The following is a 19,017-nucleotide window of genomic DNA, read 5'->3' on the forward strand; positions in this document are numbered from 1 at the left end:
GAGAGAGAGAGAGAGAGAGAGAGACCGTAGAAGATGGTCAATCTCTATCTCTTTCCGTTCAACGGTGTAATAGAAGAGAGAATGAGAGATTGGCTGTCTTCCATGGTCCCTCTTTCTTGTTATTGTCGATCACATTTGAATACTATTAGGATACGGATCGTGCAGTCCATTCTCTATGTTTTTGAGTATTTGTATATCATTTGGGTTGAATGAGCAACAGGACTGTAACTTCGCGCCAATTATACACAAAGGCACACCACTTAGGTTTTATTATTTTAATAAAAAATATTATAATCTAAGTTTCATTTTTTAATTTAATTTACAACAGTTTTTTGTTCGAGGTTTATACACATATGATTTGGATTGAGGTAACAATTTTTATAGAACGTTCTGAGGACGGCCAAGTGCTTAGTTGTCATTCGTTCAATATACGTGTAATTTTATTAGATACTCGGCCTTATGCGGTTTGTGTTTTTAGAAAGCGGTGAGCCACCTTGTCAATATCACAATGCGATCTTTCCACCCGCGAGCTTTGAATATTTCGTTCTCGAGTGCCTTGGACCTGGTGTACCTACCGTGGCCCTTTACAAAATGGAAATGTCCACCCCGCGACTCCTCGCAACATTGCAGAATAACACGTCGTTGCGCGTATGTTATGAACTTTGTTATAAACTTCGCTCAAATTATAAATTTTAAATTATATCCTGTTAAATATATTTTTAATAAGTTTTCGAAAACCAATCCTCCCATTTCGATGAAACTTTGTAAGAGGCTTCATTTCAGTTTCAAATAAAAGATCTTAAAGGGGTTTTTGGCGGCTCTTACAAAAAAGCGATTTTTTAAAATATCAACTAGTAAAACGAATAGTAAATGTTTATGTTAATCATGAAATTATCGATTTTATTATAGTATTCTTAAAAGTATATTATGGGAAAAAGGTCACTTATTATAGCTTTCTCTAATGTTTTATGTATTAAATCTTTGCCTTGCTAAATAAGACTACAATATATGTATACTATAAAGTATGCGTAAATATTTGGTTTTCACTCGTGTGTTTTATCGAAATCAAAGGAATTTGGTTTTTAAAAGTTTATAGATTATATAGGTATATAGGAATATAGGTATATAGGCTAGTATACAGGTATACCTATATTTTCTTCATAAATACCTGGTAATTTTATTTTCATCTAAAAAATATGCCAAACATTATATGTACATATATAATTTACAAATGTTTATTATATACAGGAAAGAATAGCAAACATCGCCCTTCCACAGGTAAAGACATTTCCTGTGCAGATAAGTGGTGGGTACAACGCCCAAGTGAGATTGCATTTACCACCCGGGTTAAGAGAAGATGAGATTACACGTTATCCATTGGTGGTTCAGGTGTAAGTAGGTCAAAAATATATCGTGTATCAATTTTAATGGGATCCTAAAGTTATCTGTTTTACAGATTTGTCTATACACAACAGTATTCACTATTTCAGATACGGTGCTCCTGGGTCGCAATTAGTCACTGAAATGTTTAAAGTGGACTGGAATACATATTTGGCTAGTCGGAGAAATGTTATTGTCGCACAAATCGATGGCAGAGGAAGCGGAGGACAAGGCTACAAATTATTACATGAGGTGTATTACAGACTAGGTTCTGTTGAAGTGGCTGATCAACTTGAAGTTACAGAGTAATTGATATACTATTTAAAAATTAAACTATACCTGTTTTCTAAAGTATCTTTGTCTAAACAAAATATTTTAAAACAATTTAAATACTTTTACTAAGCAAGATTCTAATGAATTAAATCAAACATATAACGTTCAATAAGGAGCCAATACTGGACGTTCATGTGCACATATATATTTATTAAATTTTGGTAAAACTTTAGAAAACGGGCGAAATTTTTTTTGTAAAAAATGTCAAAAAATTATTTATTGTACATTAAACCTCAATTATTTCAAAAACCTGGCGTGCTAGTGAAATTTATCTTGCGGCATCATTTTCGGCATCCAGAAATCTGTAAAAAGTGTCTTGTCTAGTTCAAAGTAATTCAAAAAAAGTTATATTTATTAATTAGTTATTTTTTAGCCCCTATATTCAATTCAATTTGTAAAGTTTAGACATATAAAATTTCTGTAGAGCACACACATATAAGACTTATTATTATTCTCAATAAGATTATAATTGTCCAGGTACTTAAGAGACTCTCTGCACTTCGTGGACAAACGAAGAGTCGCAGTTTGGGGATGGAGTTACGGTGGTTTTGTTGCCGCTCTTGTTCTGGCTCATCCGGAACAGAAGGTGTTTCAATGCGGGATAAGCGTCGCACCTATCGTCTCCTGGGAGCTTTATGGTAAAATATATTACTAAACAAATCACGGAGACATACAGGGTATTCCGAATTTAAATGGCCACACTTCGGGAGCGTGTAGGGAATAAAAAAATTGTCCTTTACAATAGATATGCTTGTTTTACTCGGTTTTGGAGAAAATCGCAAAAAAAGACAACAATTTTTTTTATGATTTTGCAAAAAAAGAGAACAGTCTGTAATATTTTACCTGTTAGAGTGGACGGATGAAAAATGAAATAGAAGAAATTTTTTTTAGATCCGTTAAAAAAATAGGGATTACCGAATGTGACATCCAATTACAAAGGTTATGCCGAATCTAATGTTTATAACAAAGTAAAGTACCTGCATGATAAGATGTTTTATTTGGTACACGGAACTGCGGATGATAACGTTCAGTTCCAACAGTCCATGGCACTTGCCCGTCATCTTGCTAGAGAAGGCGTACTTTTTCGACAGCAGGTACTTAATACCTTTTTTTATAAATATAAGATTTATTCTTATGCAAGTTATTTGCCGAGATGTATAAAGGGAAAGTTTGGGTATTTAATAATCTTTCTGTTTTAAGAATTATAGATGTATACCAACTGTTGATGAAATTGAGTAATAGCTGATTGTTTAATATTGATGTGAATAAATTAAATGTTTCATTCCTAGCTTTTCTTTATTAAGTACATTCATATCTAAATCAAAATGTACAAATCAAATGCATTTTGTTTATTTCAACTAAATTTAAACATTATAAAATTTATTAGCTACATAGTAATGTTTAACTTTAGTTGCAATTTTCAGAGATTTGCATATTTCACGTTGTAATAAATTTTATTTATCATCAATAATTTGTTAAAAATATTTGAAGAAAAAAAATTAGAAACTAACTGAAATATTATGCAACTAATTTATTTACATATGGCGATGAATATATCGTACAACAATATACAAATCTCATTTATTCACAGGTCTATCCAGATGTAAGTCATACTTTGGCGGGCGTTAAAGGACATTTATATCTCTCCATGGAACAGTTCTTGGAAGACTGTTTTCAAAAACAAGTACCTGCTGACATGAAGGCTGGACTTGGTAGCGGCGGTTATGGCATGTACTAATATTAAAAAATTTAAAAGATAGCGATTACGTGAAATATTGCGTATCTACGAGTTGATTAAAATTGTATAAAAACCTAAAAAAAGAAGACGAAGAAAATTGTGAAAATCTAAACATCTCCAAATTGTGTTCCGTCTAATAGAATAATTACAGAAGATATATGGCTCATCGTTTTGTACTCCAACAATCGAAATTATAAAACGCAATGGGAAGTATGTATAATCATCCAATACATAATTTACAATGCGTTTACACCAGTTAACAAAGCACATACCGATTATCTAATCAAATAAATTGTCTATGAAATCATGCAAATTATTTCATTTAAAGATATCTAAACATTAAATAAAATTAATACAATGGAATTTAACGCCGAAATAGTCGAGGAAATAAATAGCATTACAATGACAATTTTATATTATACAGTGCCCGCCAAAAGTTTCGGGTGTACACTGCATATGTTTCCATCACCTAAATTATTTCTGAATAGTTCGAGATATAACATTGAACTTTATAGGAACACAATGAGATCATCAAATTTATCATTTAACCTCGAAAATAGCCATCTTAACACTCCTAAGAAGCAGGGGAAAAAGGCGCCGAATAATTTTAAATGGATGCATGTGGAATCGTATAAGAGTTTGTTTGAAAGTGTTTTCCGAGATAAGAACAACACGGCGCACAGTAGGGCAGATAATTCTCATCAACAATCATCAGAATTTCAACAGCAGCATTGGACGGACAGAGACAAAGGCGACGACAAAGGCTGCGGACATGGATGTAGAAAGAGGAAATGGATATCGGAAAATATTAGAATTGCTACCTGCCTGAATTAGGGATAGCTTGTCAGGAAAACAAGGAGAAATGATTGAAATAATGGACAAAAGGATAGAAAATTCATAAGAGCGGATCGTATGAGAAATGACATCAGACAGAATTTAGGAGTCCACCGACATCGAGGAGAAAATTAAGGAGTTCCGAAAACTGGTGGTACGAGCACACATGGAAGACACGGAACTGCCAAAGATGGCATTTACTATCGACCTCAAGGAAGGCAAGACATTGGACGTCCAAGAAAGAAATGAGCTATTGAATAGAAACAGATCTTAAGGCTGTTGAATAGAAATAGGTCGTAGGGCCACATGACACATCCGCTTAGAAGTTGATGATGATGATAATGATAATGACAATGGATATTTTCATTGCATTTCTATAAATTTCAATCTCATATCTCAAATCATTTAGAGTTACTTAGATTATCCGGAACTTTTGTCGCTCACTATACATATACATTCACACATGACATATATATGTATATATATATATATATATATATATATAGGACGTATGTATATAGAACGTCTAAAAATATTTCGAACAATGCTTGTGTGCAAATAAAAAATGGACTAAATTAAGTTAAAAAGTCCTCTACCATTTGCAATTTTCGTAATTTAACGAAACATTAATTTCTAAAGATCACCGAATATGCACGTATCTGTCCGGCCTACCGTCAAATGCACGGCTATCGCAATCGCTAAAAGCGCAAATTGTTTACTACATCGAGGCAATAGTTATATACTGTGAGAAAAAAAAACTCGTCGAGGCAATAGTTATATACGGTGAGAAAAAAAAACTCGTCGCGTGCTTGTATTTAGCGGTAGACATGAGCAAATATTTGCTTATTGGGAGATCTTTAGAAATTAGTATCGTTAACCGCAAAGATTGCAAAACAATAAAGGACTTTTTGACTTACAATCAATTTAGTTTGCTCTGAACACGTATTGTCCCAAATATTCTGGGACATCCTGTACACACACACACACACACACACACACACACACACACACACACACACACACACACACAACTCAATAAAATTATAAGATCACGTAAACTCAGTATTATAAAGGATCAAGGATACGTATTTTTGCGAAAAATGATTGTAGAACGATGTTTTAAATTCTGAAATCTTAACTTTTTCAAATACTTCAAATCATGTATTTCTGCAACAATTTCTCTACAAACGTAATTTAAAGTGAACCTCGAAAAATAAAGAACAATCTTCAGCTTTGATGACGTATATGGAGAGAATAAAATTTTTCTGCAAATTTCTTCAATTGTATTGTATAATATAACGTTTCCTCGTTAGAGTGTTTTTTAGTCACTACGTTTTAAAATCTATCGTCATTTATTGGAAACAAAATAAATTTTTGCAATGCGTTCAAACAGCCTGCTTTATTATTTTTCGAAGGTTTCTCAAGGTTTTTCATTGATAAATAAGATATCTTTTATGAATGTATGAACTTCCGAAATGATAATCGCATATAGCTGTCCGCTCACGGTCAAAATTTTAAATTCTTTCTTTTTATATCGAAAATGTTTATATCGACCATTTTTTTTTAATGCCAACAAGAAGGTACCTTATAGAAGTGGACATCTGATAGTATTTCAATGTATGACTTTGTTAAGAGGCTGTTTATAGCAGCTTATAGCAGCTGCTAAGCCTCGAATATTCTTTTTTTATATTTAAAAGAAAAGAAATTCCGAAAATCTTGATATGTATATCTACGTAGTAAAACCAGTTCAAAAAGTTTCTTACCCGAAATAGAAGAAATATTGAAAGGAAAAAACGTTTATACTTTTTAAATATAATCTCCCTTATGTTCAATACACTATGTACATTTTTTTGGAAGCATCTCCTATGCCCTTAAATAAATAATTTTTATCCTTAGTCTCAAAATAGACTTCAACGGCTTGAAACTTTTCGTCGGTGTGAAATCCCCTCTTTCGTAAGTCTGATTTTAATTTAGCAAACAGATAGTTGTCATTCGGAGCCAAATCTGGATTGTAGAGTAGGTAAAAGATTTCTTGGAATCCATTCTTTCACAGACTTGCGAGGGTGGAAATTTCATTCATCATCTTACGAGGAGCTTTAAGTCGTTACAGTCTATTTTGAGACTAAGGATAAAAATTATTTTTTAAAGGCATGGAGATGTTCTCAAAGGGATGTGTTAAAGGTATTGAATTTAAAAGAGATTATATTGAGAAAAACAATAATTGCAAGTTTTTTTCTTTCAACATTTCTTATATTTCGAACTTCAGCATTGGAGTGTAAATAAGATGTATTTGTTCGAATCGTTTAATTAATTTTGTTTCTTAGCGCTACGTTGTATTTAATGTTATAATTTTTTTGAAAGAATTTCTACAGTTAAAAAGGGCTAAATAAAGTTCAAAACGTTCCGTAAAATTATTTTTTTATTGTTGATTATAATATGAATAAAATTATATTAACTAGTCATCTTACTTGGTTCATTCCAGTTTGTTGACTTTGATTTGATCTCTTAATTGCTTTGCATACATATATATACAAGCAATTATTTATATGTATATTTTTGAATATCTGTATATGGTTAGAATGGATTAAATGAGGTCAGATTAGGTTGCATCAGGTTATATATTGTTACATGGCATAAGCTGAGCTGTTGACAGTTAGCAAAAATTGTGCACAGTTTTCCATGATTAAATAGTGATATTTTATTATGAAAACCGATATTTTTATTATCGACTTATATTTTCAGAATTTCTGTACATTTATTTCTTCCTCAATTTCAAATCTGTCAACAAAATGTCATACATTTGCTAATTTTTGAAAGTTAATTACATTTCGTAAGAAGATCATTATGTATCTCATTTTTATGGTACATTTGTGCTTATTTACTCACATCTTTCACATTTTTACACATGTTCTCTATATTGATGGAAAACTTGCATCACGTAATTCTGCAGCCTAAAAATTATACTACGTAATAAAAAAACCATTCAAAATTTTATTTCCCAATTGGGAACAGAAATTGACTTTTACACATCTTCCTTTTGTAGTTTATGATGCCCTGGTGTCCCTTACACATTGACAAAAAGAACCGCACTCTCTTACGAATATATTAAAGACCCTCTAATAAAAGTCTGTGGACACGGAATAGCCATTTTTTATTGAGATCCGTCATAACAATTATTGAAAATTTTCAATTTTAACGACTATTAAAAAGAAGAAAGAGAGAAACGAAGAAAATAAAAAAAGAATAGAACGGAAAGAAAAAGAAACAACGAGTGTATGATCTCTCTTCCGATTTTCCTAAAATTAGAAACCCTGCATACAAAATGAGATTTGTGTCCAGACTGTTGTTAGAGGGTCTCTAGGATACATTAATGCTCATTTGAAAGACTACATATTAATTGTGTAGTAGAATATTTGTAATAGTACAATATATTGAATTAGATAACTAAGAAGTTTCGTAAAAGTTAATATCGTGAGCAAGTATTCAGACTTGAATATGATCTGAATCAATTGTAATATAAAAGAATTCATATATAAGTTAACTGTCCTTATTAGTGTACCTTTAAGCTAACTTGCTCATTACTGAATTAATTATTAAATATTGTAGCTTTGTCTGCTCGAAATCAATATCAATTTTTCAACTATTTCTTTTTCTTGTAATACCTTTTAATGTAAAAAAAATGTTAATATTTAACGTTTTTGATAAAAATAAATGTTTTTGACCCTATTAGTGTGTCCTTCAAAGGCGATGGCTTCATTCATGTGCCCCTAATTTGTGTGCCTCGGCATTTGACTCGTTTAATATATATGTAGATAGCAAAACAGATGATAGATGTGAGTTAATAGTTTAAGTTAATATTTCATTAATCATTATTTTAATTATATTTATAATTTTAATGTACACTTATAACTCAACGCTCTCAGATTCAATACATCCATACAGCACACTTTATCCCAGAGATCTTCCTGGAAACGTTCTCAAGACGCCCTTCAAAACGTTCTTCGGAAATTTGTACTATAAGAGCAGGGCATACTAATAGGAACAAGCTTAAAATCTCGTAGTATTAAACTCACATAAATTCCTTATATCTTTCGAAAAATGTGTTTACTACACTTTAATAATTAAAAAATGGAATATTACCTTTGGTGTCGTGTATATTAATAATTTAACTTAATAAAAAAGATACTTTTTCTTATTTATTAGTGCTAGTTTTCTTTCTGGCATATTTAAAGAAAGGCATACTAATAGGAACAGTTATCCTAGTTGTCCTTTTATCTCAAATTACGTGTTTGATCAATAATGGCACATTATTTGTATATATACATAAATCAATAATTTTTAAACTTTTATATGAAATAATAACAAATTAACACTCAGTCAGAAGTCAGAGATAGATTTAATGTATTTCTTATTGGAGCATCTACCGAGATGAAGCAACATGTGATTCTTCAAATTAGTTGGTTTGCTGAAACCGCGACTGCAAATGTGACATCTAAATGGCCATAGTCCATTATGCACATACGTGTGACTCTTCAGGTCACCCGGCGTCGGAAATGATTTCGAACATTGCGAACATTTGTGTGGTTTCTCCTGAAAAAACATAACAAATATTTTGCAGTGGACATACGCGAAATAATTCAAATATATTTTAATTTACATATTTTGTATATATCGAAACAACTTCTCTGTTCTTAAAATTGTTGTTTTTCACTGATTCCTATTCTTATTCCATATTTGTATTTAATGATGTGCGTAGGATAGAAATGCCGTATTATTATATACACAATACATTTTCCTTCTATATACATACATATATGTTGAACATTTCGACTCGCTTTAGAGTCATCATCAGCGATACATTGCTTTTCTAAAGATTTGACACATTAATTTCTCATTCTACAAAGCAGTCACTATATATAATAATAGATTGAATGATCTAAAGTGAAGTGCAAGAATTTGGTTGTAAAAATAATATACGTAAGACGTTCATAAAAGAAATAAGAGCGTATTAACAACGAATAGAGAAATCATATATTCACAAGAACGTTTAAACAGAGTTACGCAAATCATTATAGTTAAACATTAGTAGTCAATAAGATAAAACATGTTAGTCGTGACCAGACAAAAGTGAGACTGCAAATATTGCAGCATGTTGCAGGTAAGATGGTAGGAGCCAGAATTGCTTGTTCCCATGTAGCATATAATAATTATATTTTGACCAAAAATAGAAATTCTTCATACTTAATTAGAATGAAAATTACTATTTAAAAAAATTCCTGTTTCTATTAAATCGTTAATCAAACATCAATTCTTGTTAAAACATTTGTATTGAAGAGACAAGAACTTCTGTGTGAAATAAATAAGAAGATGAAATTCGGAAGAATCTCACAGCGCAAGAAGAGCGAGAAGAGAAGATGTGAAGATGGCGAGGCGGAAAGGAAAAATCAGAATAAAATGACTCGCGCGGAAGGAGCAGCAGGATGACTGTAGAACGTGTGGAAGAGCAAGAGGAGGGGAGGGAGCAGGAGGGTAAGTAACGGCGAGGAGCCTTTGCCTCCGGCTCTGTACATTCTCTGTCTCCCTAATTGGATCACATTCCATGCGGTAGCAAGTAATGGGCCAATTACAGTAGCTGATGGCAGACCAACCTATATAGCTACCAAGATATCATTACTTCAAGTGAGGTTAGAGAAACTCATACAGTTTTCGCGATAAATAAAAATTTTATATCTTTCGCACATACACTGTTTTTCCTTCAATCGTTTTATACGATCATTGCTCGGCTTTTTTCATTAGGTATTCCAATACTATCTACCAAGCTTACACAAAAGGCAAAGCAGTTGAGAACACGATACGAGTGCATAGGAAAATTTTAAACGATTGAATTAATAATAATTCCATAAATGTGAGAGATATTTATAACGACTTAAAATGTCGCGTTAATATTTTTTTTACTATTTTTAATTTTGAAAGTAAAAAATCGGTTTTAAATTAAATTTTTTATATTATTAATTGCCGTTGTGATTCATAATAATTAAAAACTAAACTTTGTATATTATGTGAGGCTCGTACACACTATAAATACACACTATAAATTAAATATTATATTTTTGTATACATTTCTGTTGAAAGTATAAGCCAAAGATTTCCATTAATCACGTATAAGTTAATAATATGTTATATTTAATCACTTTTATGTATTTTTTCCATTACGTTAATGCATTGTTTCCCATTACATTATTAATATAATTCATAGTTTCTTATTTTTTTTATTATTGAAACAATTAAGAATGAAATCTTTATTTTACAACCGGACAAAGGCACAAAATACGGATCTTACTCAGAAGAAAGAACTAATATCGCCGTTTGTATTACTTATATTCCAGTAATATCAAATAAAAAAAGCATATGTATTTGATCTTAACAATTGACGTATAATTTTCATAAGTAACGACAGTCTCGCTTTTGTCTTTGAACTATTAACATGTTTTATTTTATATTGATGATCATTGAGAGTCTTATCTGCATGATTTTATCTTAATTTTCTTGTGGTAACGCTTTCTTTTGTCTTTGTCAATACCGTTCCTAGCTTATCCTCTTATGATAAGTCACTTTTAATTCATTGCTTTATATATCCCTAAGAATTGTATGCGATTTAGACATTCGTTTTCAGAAAGTCTCATTTATTACATTTATATATAATCAAATGGTTGTATGTTATTTTAGATCCATTAATGGCGTGCTATGATAGAATGAGAGAAAGTTATTAAAGAAATATTAAGTACGCTGATTATTCTAAAGCAAGTCGAAACGTTCGAACTCTATGTATGACGATCACTGTTGTTTTAAGTATTAAAATTACATTGTAAGATTAATTGCGCTCTATTTACCGCGTTTCACTCTCATTTACCTAATTTTCTCTAAATTTATTATTTCACTTTCTTCTCTAACAATATTTTTCTTATCATTAATTTTGTTCACATATCCAAATATTGGTTAGAAAACAAGTTCATTCAGTTTTGTTAGTTTAGAATTGCATATATAATATTTTTGTTAAAAACGAACGAAAGTTAAATTTAAGAAAAGAGTTTTTAAAGCTTGAAATCTTTACTTTTTAAAAGATTATTATATTTTTTGAGTTTATGTGAATTCGATAATTTTTATACATATAGAAAACTATGAGTTGAAAGAAGTGGAAAATTTTCTTCTCACTTTGTGGGTCTGTCATGTGTCCAAAAAAAATTTGCAAAGATTTTCGACTCTGATGTGAAAACAGTTTTTTTTCTCAAAATTCTCAAAGTTTTTAAAAAATGTTCCTATGTTTTTTTTGTTACTGAGTTACTTGCGGGTTATACCCACATTCTGATTTTGATTGCTCATAACTCGATTAAAAATCATCATACAATTATAAAAAAAAAATAGATTCTTAAAGGTAAATTTTGCTATATTAAATCATATAGTTGTTAAAAATTTATTTTGTGTTTAAAAAAATTGTGTTTTATTCCATCTTAAAAAACCAATCGAACTTACTTGCTAATTCAATAGTTTAGCTTTTTGTATCTTTAGTAATTATTCAGCTTTAATTTTGTTATTTTATCATGGATTCGTGATCTACTTTTCCTTTAAGCTTCCGAATAATTTCTTCACGAAATTAAAAGCTTTCTGAACAGAAACAGACAACTACTTTACTATTTTTTTATCGATTTTTATTCAATGAATATTAAAACATGATTTGAGATAAACAATTTTAAATTTTTATATTTAGCGTTTGGGTTTAAATTTAAATTTGTTTTATTTTAATTTCTTTTTTATTAATTATGTTTTCTAATACGTACATTTACAGTATCTATTATTATTACTTACTTTTGAATAACATTGAATATCAAATAAGTTGGCTTATCTTTTATTACTGTCCAACTAAAATTACAATCGTATCGTACATTCTGTACAGTGAGAGAAAGTGCCATTCGTATAAATTTTCATTCACACAATCACATATATATTTTATTGATTAGAAGTTATATCAATATATTGTTTTAGATAATATAATACTCCTGGAATATAATATAAAATATTCTTCATAAATAAATATTGATAAGTGGATATCAATTATTGATTCAGATAGAAGTTAAATTATAAAAACAGTAGATAAAAAATAAGTATTTTAATTTACATATGTACAATTTATAAGTGTACATAAATCCATATGTTATCTTGATGAGAGTAAAAGTAAATAAATTAAATGTTAAATTAAACGTATTATAAATTATTTTATTGTGGATTTACTCATATAATGAACTAATTAAATTAATTTTCAAATATAACTTTATAAAATAAATTTTTTCCCTCTTTTTAATACTGTTTTATTATTATAATACTATATATATATATATATATATATATATGTAGTATTTATCTCAATACTATATCAATGTATACATAATAATTTTATTTTTTAATAATATATAACTTTATTAAATAATTATCTTCATCTCTTTCAACTTACTCTTTAGGGTTGCTTAAACATGTTCCATAAGTGGAGTCCATTGAGCCTCTTTGTAATCAACAAAACTTTTTTCTTATTTATGAAATATATGAAGGATTTATAAGTATTTAATTATTGTTTGAGTCAGCTGAACATGCAACGTTTTAAAGTAATTCTCATTATTCTGTCATAATTGTGTAAAGATATAAAATAATAGAAAATGTCACAACTAGCTTCGCTCTACCCTAATAAATATTCGCCCATCACTTACCTTGATATGAGTCATCCTATGATAGTATAGATTTGATGAGGCTGTAAACTTCTTTCCGCAAACAAGACACTGATGAGGCTTTTCGCCGCTATGGATACGTTTATGCGTGTTCAACGAGCTCGATGTTGAAAAACCCTTGTTGCATACCATGCAGACATGCGGTTTTTCCCCTACGATTTAATATCATTCATGAATCGTCGCATTAATTTCTCACACTTATAATATCTGACTTGAATTAAATATGAACAATGATTCTTTTCTTTAAACGTACATAATTTATTTCGATCATTAGGCAAAAAACGGTTAGGATTTTATAGTGTATGTTGTCGGAAATCGCGCCACAAATTATACGAGCACTTAAAATTTATTTAATTTAACAAAAATATTATTTGGAATTTATATCATATACAGTTGTACATAAACATTTTACATTTTTTTGTTTGATTATCCAAATACATTAATCTAGTATATTTGAATCATTAAAATGCAATAGATTTGAATTGAATTTCGTAAAAAGTAACAAAAACAAAATTAATCTGGGCTAATGAAAAATTAATCAGCGCGAGAAAAGGTGCGCAATAAAACTTTAACAAATGTTATTCCATTTAATGTGTTGATGCCTTCTTTATTTAAAATCTTGAGAAATCATTGAACATTTCGATTCTCTTTAGAATCTTCATCAGCAATATTCTTAATCCATATTAGATTTCGCGATCAAGGTAGAGTCACTCACAGGTTGTCAAAACTGTAGTGTAATCTGTTTAATTCATATACTTGACCGTTCGCGAAATCTAATATGGATTAAGAATATTGCTGATGAAGATTCCAAAAAAAATCGAAATGTTCAATAATTTCTCAAGATTTTAAATAAAGAAAAAATTAACACATCAAATAGAGTAACAAATTTATTTGTTAAAATTTTATTGCGCATCTCCTCTCGCACTGACTCTCATTAGCCCAGATTAATTTTGTTTTTGTTATTTTAAAGAGAAAGAATCCTTTAACATGTTTATTTTCCCAAAAAGAACATATTTATATGGATAATCATGAATATCCTGAAAATAAGTAATGGATTATCTTTTTCAATATAAGAAAAATTGAATTTTGCTATTTTTTAATTAACAATGAAATTAAAATTAAACTACTTGTAAATTTAATTAACTTTTAATTGTGTCCAAAACTACTGAATCTAACAATAACAATTTTACGATATTATAAAATCACCAGAACTGGGCACGTGTTTGCAATACTTTTATTTTAAACACAGTTGTATTTGGAATACAATTGTATTTTGTATTTCATATTTCAGTGGATCACATAAAAGTATTTTGTATTTTGTAATTCAAATTGACTGTCAATCTTAGTATTTGAAATACAAAATGCAAAATATACTTTTAATCTTTTGCTTTGAAATTAACGAAATACAAAAATACTTTTATGTGCTATTCTGATCGAAATACAAAATGTAAAATACTTTCATGTGCTCCGCTGAAATACATAACACAAAATACAATTGAAGTATGTTACTGTTTTTCAAATAAAAGTATTTCAAAAACATGCTCAGCTCTAGGGAGATTACAAAGTTTTAATTAGGTCTACGCGTGTGTAAAAGCAAGTATTAATAGGCTGATATAATATAAATATAATCTAAATTGATATGAAATAAATACAAATGAATCTCAGTATCCAGATAAGTTAATCATAATCTTTAGAGTTCTGTTTCATACCTGTATGCGTTCTCATATGTCGTTTTAGAAGAGATGGCCGGTCGAAGGACTTGCCACAGACTTCACAAGGTAATAAAACCCTCTCTCCTCTCTTAATCGTTGTCAGGATACTGCAATCGAGATGATCACCGGCCAACGACAGCGTTGATGATGTGGATTCCTCAGACGTCGATTCGTATTCATCCAGCTCGTAATAAGAATGTGATATCGCTGGTAAAGAATGATGAGCGAGTAATGTCATCGAAAGATCCAACGGGGATTCTATGAATAATTCAAGTAAAAACTTTCTATTGATTTCATCCTCAAGCAATTTGAGGAGAGAGAGAGAGAGAGAGAGAGAGAACGCTAACTTTAAATTTTAAATAATTTAGTTAATTTCGGTCATACAGCCAGATAGCACATGGACGTCCTATGGATGTTACGTATTTGTACGTGGTCGTCTGGACGTCCATTAAACGTCCGTTTGTCACAGTTTCGGATTACATTGAATACGGGGCGTTTTATTAAATCCTATGAACATCTAAATAATGAATGTCCATATAAATTGGACATATGATCGAGGTCTATGCCCAGCAAACACCAAATATGAATACAATATAACATGGAAGAAACAAGCAATATAATTAATGTTATATTTTATTTATATTGTAGTTATATTATCTTACTTTATATTATATAATATAACTAGGTTATTAAGCTATTATATCATTATTTATATATTATAATAAACAAACAATAATATAATCGCATTTGTTGCGTGTTATATAACATAATATTGTTTCGTTGATATTATATTGATGTTATATAACTTTACTACTATAGAAACAAAAAACAGAGCAGAATATTAAATAAAAATAGAACAGAAATAGTTTGCGGCAATTTCATGTTAGTCTTTCATCTCCTCAGCTGATCGATCTCTCTCTCTCTCTCTTTCTCTCTCACCATTGTGATTGTTTAGCTATAATCGCAGCGCAATCGAAAAAAGAACAGAATTATCGAAAACGATCTGAAATGCAAATATGCGGCCGGCGTTTTTGTCGGACGGATCACAAGGTTCGTGAGTTCCGATTTAAATGTATAGGCTGCCACTGTTCCTGCGCATGTAAACCAAAGATAAAGGACAGTACAATAGCTGTGGGATAGCTAGACGACCCTTAGTTACAATATTGGAACGCAATATTTTTGTTTGAATTTAAAAATGGAAGAGTACAGAATAAAGTGCAAATTATACACATATAAAGATAAATAAATTTCTTTTTAATTTTGAATTCTTAATGTATATACATATACGTGTGTATATTCCGCGACAAGAATATAAATAAAACAATAAAAGAATGAAAGGTATTTAATTTAATTATAAATACACACACACACATAATATTAAAATTACTTATATTCAAATAATTTTAATCACAAAATGTGCAATAATCTTCTAATTATGTTTTCTAATTATGAGCACTATTAAGCATGAATTAAAATAAAGATCGATTAATGTCAAATCCTGATTAATATGGATCGTTCTAACATTATCCTTTGCGTTTCTCTATATTTTTTATTTTTCATGCTTCACTGACCTTATGTATTTTCGATACTCAGTATTAATTGAAATCAAACCGAATATCGGCATCAAATCGTCAAGTTATCACGTAAATATTACTAGCTTCCACAAGTAAACATTTCACTTGCGAAAGGAATAAGATTTTCGTGTGAGAATAGCGAAAGGTTTCCGCAGCGAAATTTCATTTATATTCGTGGGCGTGAAGATTTCCATTCCGTCCGCGCAAGATTTCCGATTCGTTCGCCCAAGATTTCCGTTTCTACGCATATATCCAAAAGCCAAATCTGATAACGTGCAATGTTATATCACTTGCCTTAACAAATTAATGAATTTTTTTAAATGAATACACAACCTAACGAATAATTTCGGAGTCGTTATTTGAAAGTCATCCTTGGTGTGCAAATCTTCCTGGTTTTATATTGTATCAGCACAACACAAAACAGATATTAAATTAATTAAGGTTAATTATTATTTCATTTTATTATATATTCTATTATATTCTTTTTGTCCATAATTTGAGAATAATTATAGCTGCAACGATATTTTATTTTTATAACATGTTTAAAATGCTTTCGAGAATCAGTTTTATATTTACGTCGTAAAAGTTATAAGAATTTCTTAAATGATTTAACAACATTAAAACCATATTTTTGCAATGATGTTTACTAGCAATATCTTAAGTGATCTTATGTCTTCCACTCACCGTCTAAAATAGAATCGATCGTGCACCTGTAGATTGCCGATCTGGAGCATACATCATGCGAAATGATAACGATATCCTGCTGTGTTACTGGCAAAAACCAAGCCACCAGCTCCGTGTCCGGTTGAACATTCTTTATCACTTCAAATATAGGTTCACCTAAGGAAATAAAAGAAAAGGAAAGTTTAAAGAAAAATATCAAATAAAAAGATGTTCAGAGGTGTCAAAGGATTCACGGGTTATCGCCGTGTCGCAATCCATTGCTAATACCAACGTTTTGTGAAACCTTTAGCACCTCTGAAGAAAACATCCGTGAAAGCCTCAAAATTATTATATATATATACAAAGATATTATCATTAACATATTGTCAATTGTAGAAAATTTCTAGTTTTTATTTTACCTATATATTAAATATAATTTTACAAAATCTTTTAAACGCTTACTATTTTTTAAGTACTTAAAATAAATTATAAGTACTTAAAAACTCAAATAGTACACAGCGCTTACAAAGCATTAACAATAGCGTTAAAAAAATTTTATATATTATATAGCTTTATATAATAAATAATCGCTTTTTAGCGCTTTGCAAGCGTCACCGTGCTAGTTGGGAAGATTAGATTGAACATAATGAAAGGAACAAATATTTAATAATCGCACATATATAGAAAATAAACAAAAAGTACTAAAAGAAAGATACTATAGATTTTTTTCTTAGTCTATAATTTAATTCAATAACTTGTATTACATTATATTTGATTTATTTCTGTTTTAATTTAATTCCTTTTTGACGCCACGAGTAATTATATTGAAGTTACATTAACATTAATTAACAGCTTCAATACAGCGACTACTATTATCCATATATAGGATTTAAAAACTTATCAAACTAGACATTGTTTTCGAGGCTTACCTTTTACCTTTGTACCAATCAGATTAACTTGTTCATCGTATGATTGAACGATACGGAGAAATCTTATCCAGTTACATTGACGCTTGTTAAGATTATAATTGGAGAAGAAGACTTCGTCATAGCAACCATATTCGCGTCTGATCTAAAAACACATCGACAATATACGCATTGATGTCGAATTCTTTTTTGACAGTACTTATTTTAATAAGTAGAAGAAGGGAGGTTTATTATTTAATTTTTTTCAAATAACTCAGTAGATATTTATGTGCTATAATTTCTTCTGGAACAAGTTTGTTATAATCATAGAGTGATATCAATGTATAAATTGTTGTTATTATACTTTATCCATTTTTTAAATATCTTCCGTATTTTGTATTAAATTTATTACTATCGTGAGAAAACATCCTACAATACAGTTCTAAAGGATGTCCGAAGGACGTCTACATCATAAGGACGTCCTCAAGATGCCGCTCAGAGAACTGTGTTCTGTGGGATTTATTTTAATAAATATATATATTTTTTAAATAAATATATTTGAAATATTATTCTAGTTTTTTACTCCTTTTTCATGGCATAATTTTTGGTTTTTTCATTATTTTTGGGCTTTGTTTTGATATATTTGCGTAAAAACGTTACATTTTAATTTCACTTCCTTTTTTTGTGATATTATTTTTGATCCTTTTGTATGTTATTATAATTACATACGAATAATATTAATTATTTAATTTAGTATTAAGTTTTTAATACGAATTAATATTAATTCGTATTATAAAAGACTAAATAAAGTTAAAGTTATATATATATATATAAAATTAAATAAAATAATTATAGGAAGTATTCGTACTTACATCATTGTCATCAAGGAGAGAATAAAGGTCAATTTTGTCGAATCTAATTGATCCTTGAAATGGATAAATCAAGGTTCCCGATGGAATAAATACATTCGACCATACCGAAATTCTCATATCCAATATGCTTGAATCATTCTTGAAAAGATTCTTGCAGGCTGACTGATCGTTGGTAAGGACCAAGGAAAATTCTCTAGGTATCAATACACAAGTTTCCATAACAGAGACTCGC

At 29.7% G+C, this 19,017-nt stretch overlaps 2 protein-coding genes across 3 annotated transcripts in view; one reads left to right on the forward strand and one right to left on the reverse strand.

Moving 5' to 3' along the window:
• The window catches only part of Dpp10 (Dipeptidyl peptidase 10), an 11,203-nt gene extending 6,916 nt beyond the window's left edge, over positions 1-4,287 (forward strand). The window contains 6 exon segments of the mRNA XM_018503702.1: positions 479-648; positions 1,249-1,391; positions 1,491-1,685; positions 2,191-2,351; positions 2,605-2,807; positions 3,305-4,287. Of these exon segments, the coding sequence (XP_018359204.1) occupies positions 479-648; positions 1,249-1,391; positions 1,491-1,685; positions 2,191-2,351; positions 2,605-2,807; positions 3,305-3,451 (1,019 nt within the window). The 3' untranslated portion in view covers positions 3,452-4,287.
• A 4,151-nt stretch (positions 4,288-8,438) lies between these two features.
• LOC108758623 (zinc finger protein 664) lies at positions 8,439-19,004 on the reverse strand. 2 transcript variants are annotated; one of them, XM_018503659.1, is made up of 7 exons: positions 18,786-19,004; positions 17,938-18,079; positions 17,030-17,185; positions 14,769-15,029; positions 13,042-13,211; positions 12,792-12,839; positions 8,832-8,875 (listed from the first exon to the last, which is right to left on the reverse strand). In XM_018503659.1, exons 1-6 carry the CDS (start codon positions 19,002-19,004, stop codon positions 12,795-12,797), a joined length of 993 nt encoding a protein of 330 aa, XP_018359161.1. In that variant the 3' UTR covers positions 8,832-8,875; positions 12,792-12,794. The 2 variants fall into 2 exon arrangements, with proteins under 2 accessions (XP_018359160.1, XP_018359161.1); XM_018503658.1 differs by lacking the exon at positions 12,792-12,839 and having other exon boundaries at positions 8,439-8,875.
• Between the last annotated feature and the right edge of the window lie 13 nt (positions 19,005-19,017).

Source organism: Trachymyrmex cornetzi, unplaced genomic scaffold, assembly GCF_001594075.2.
Source record: "Trachymyrmex cornetzi isolate Tcor2-1 unplaced genomic scaffold, Tcor1.1 scaffold16, whole genome shotgun sequence".
Classification (NCBI taxonomy): Eukaryota; Metazoa; Arthropoda; class Insecta; order Hymenoptera; family Formicidae; genus Trachymyrmex; species Trachymyrmex cornetzi.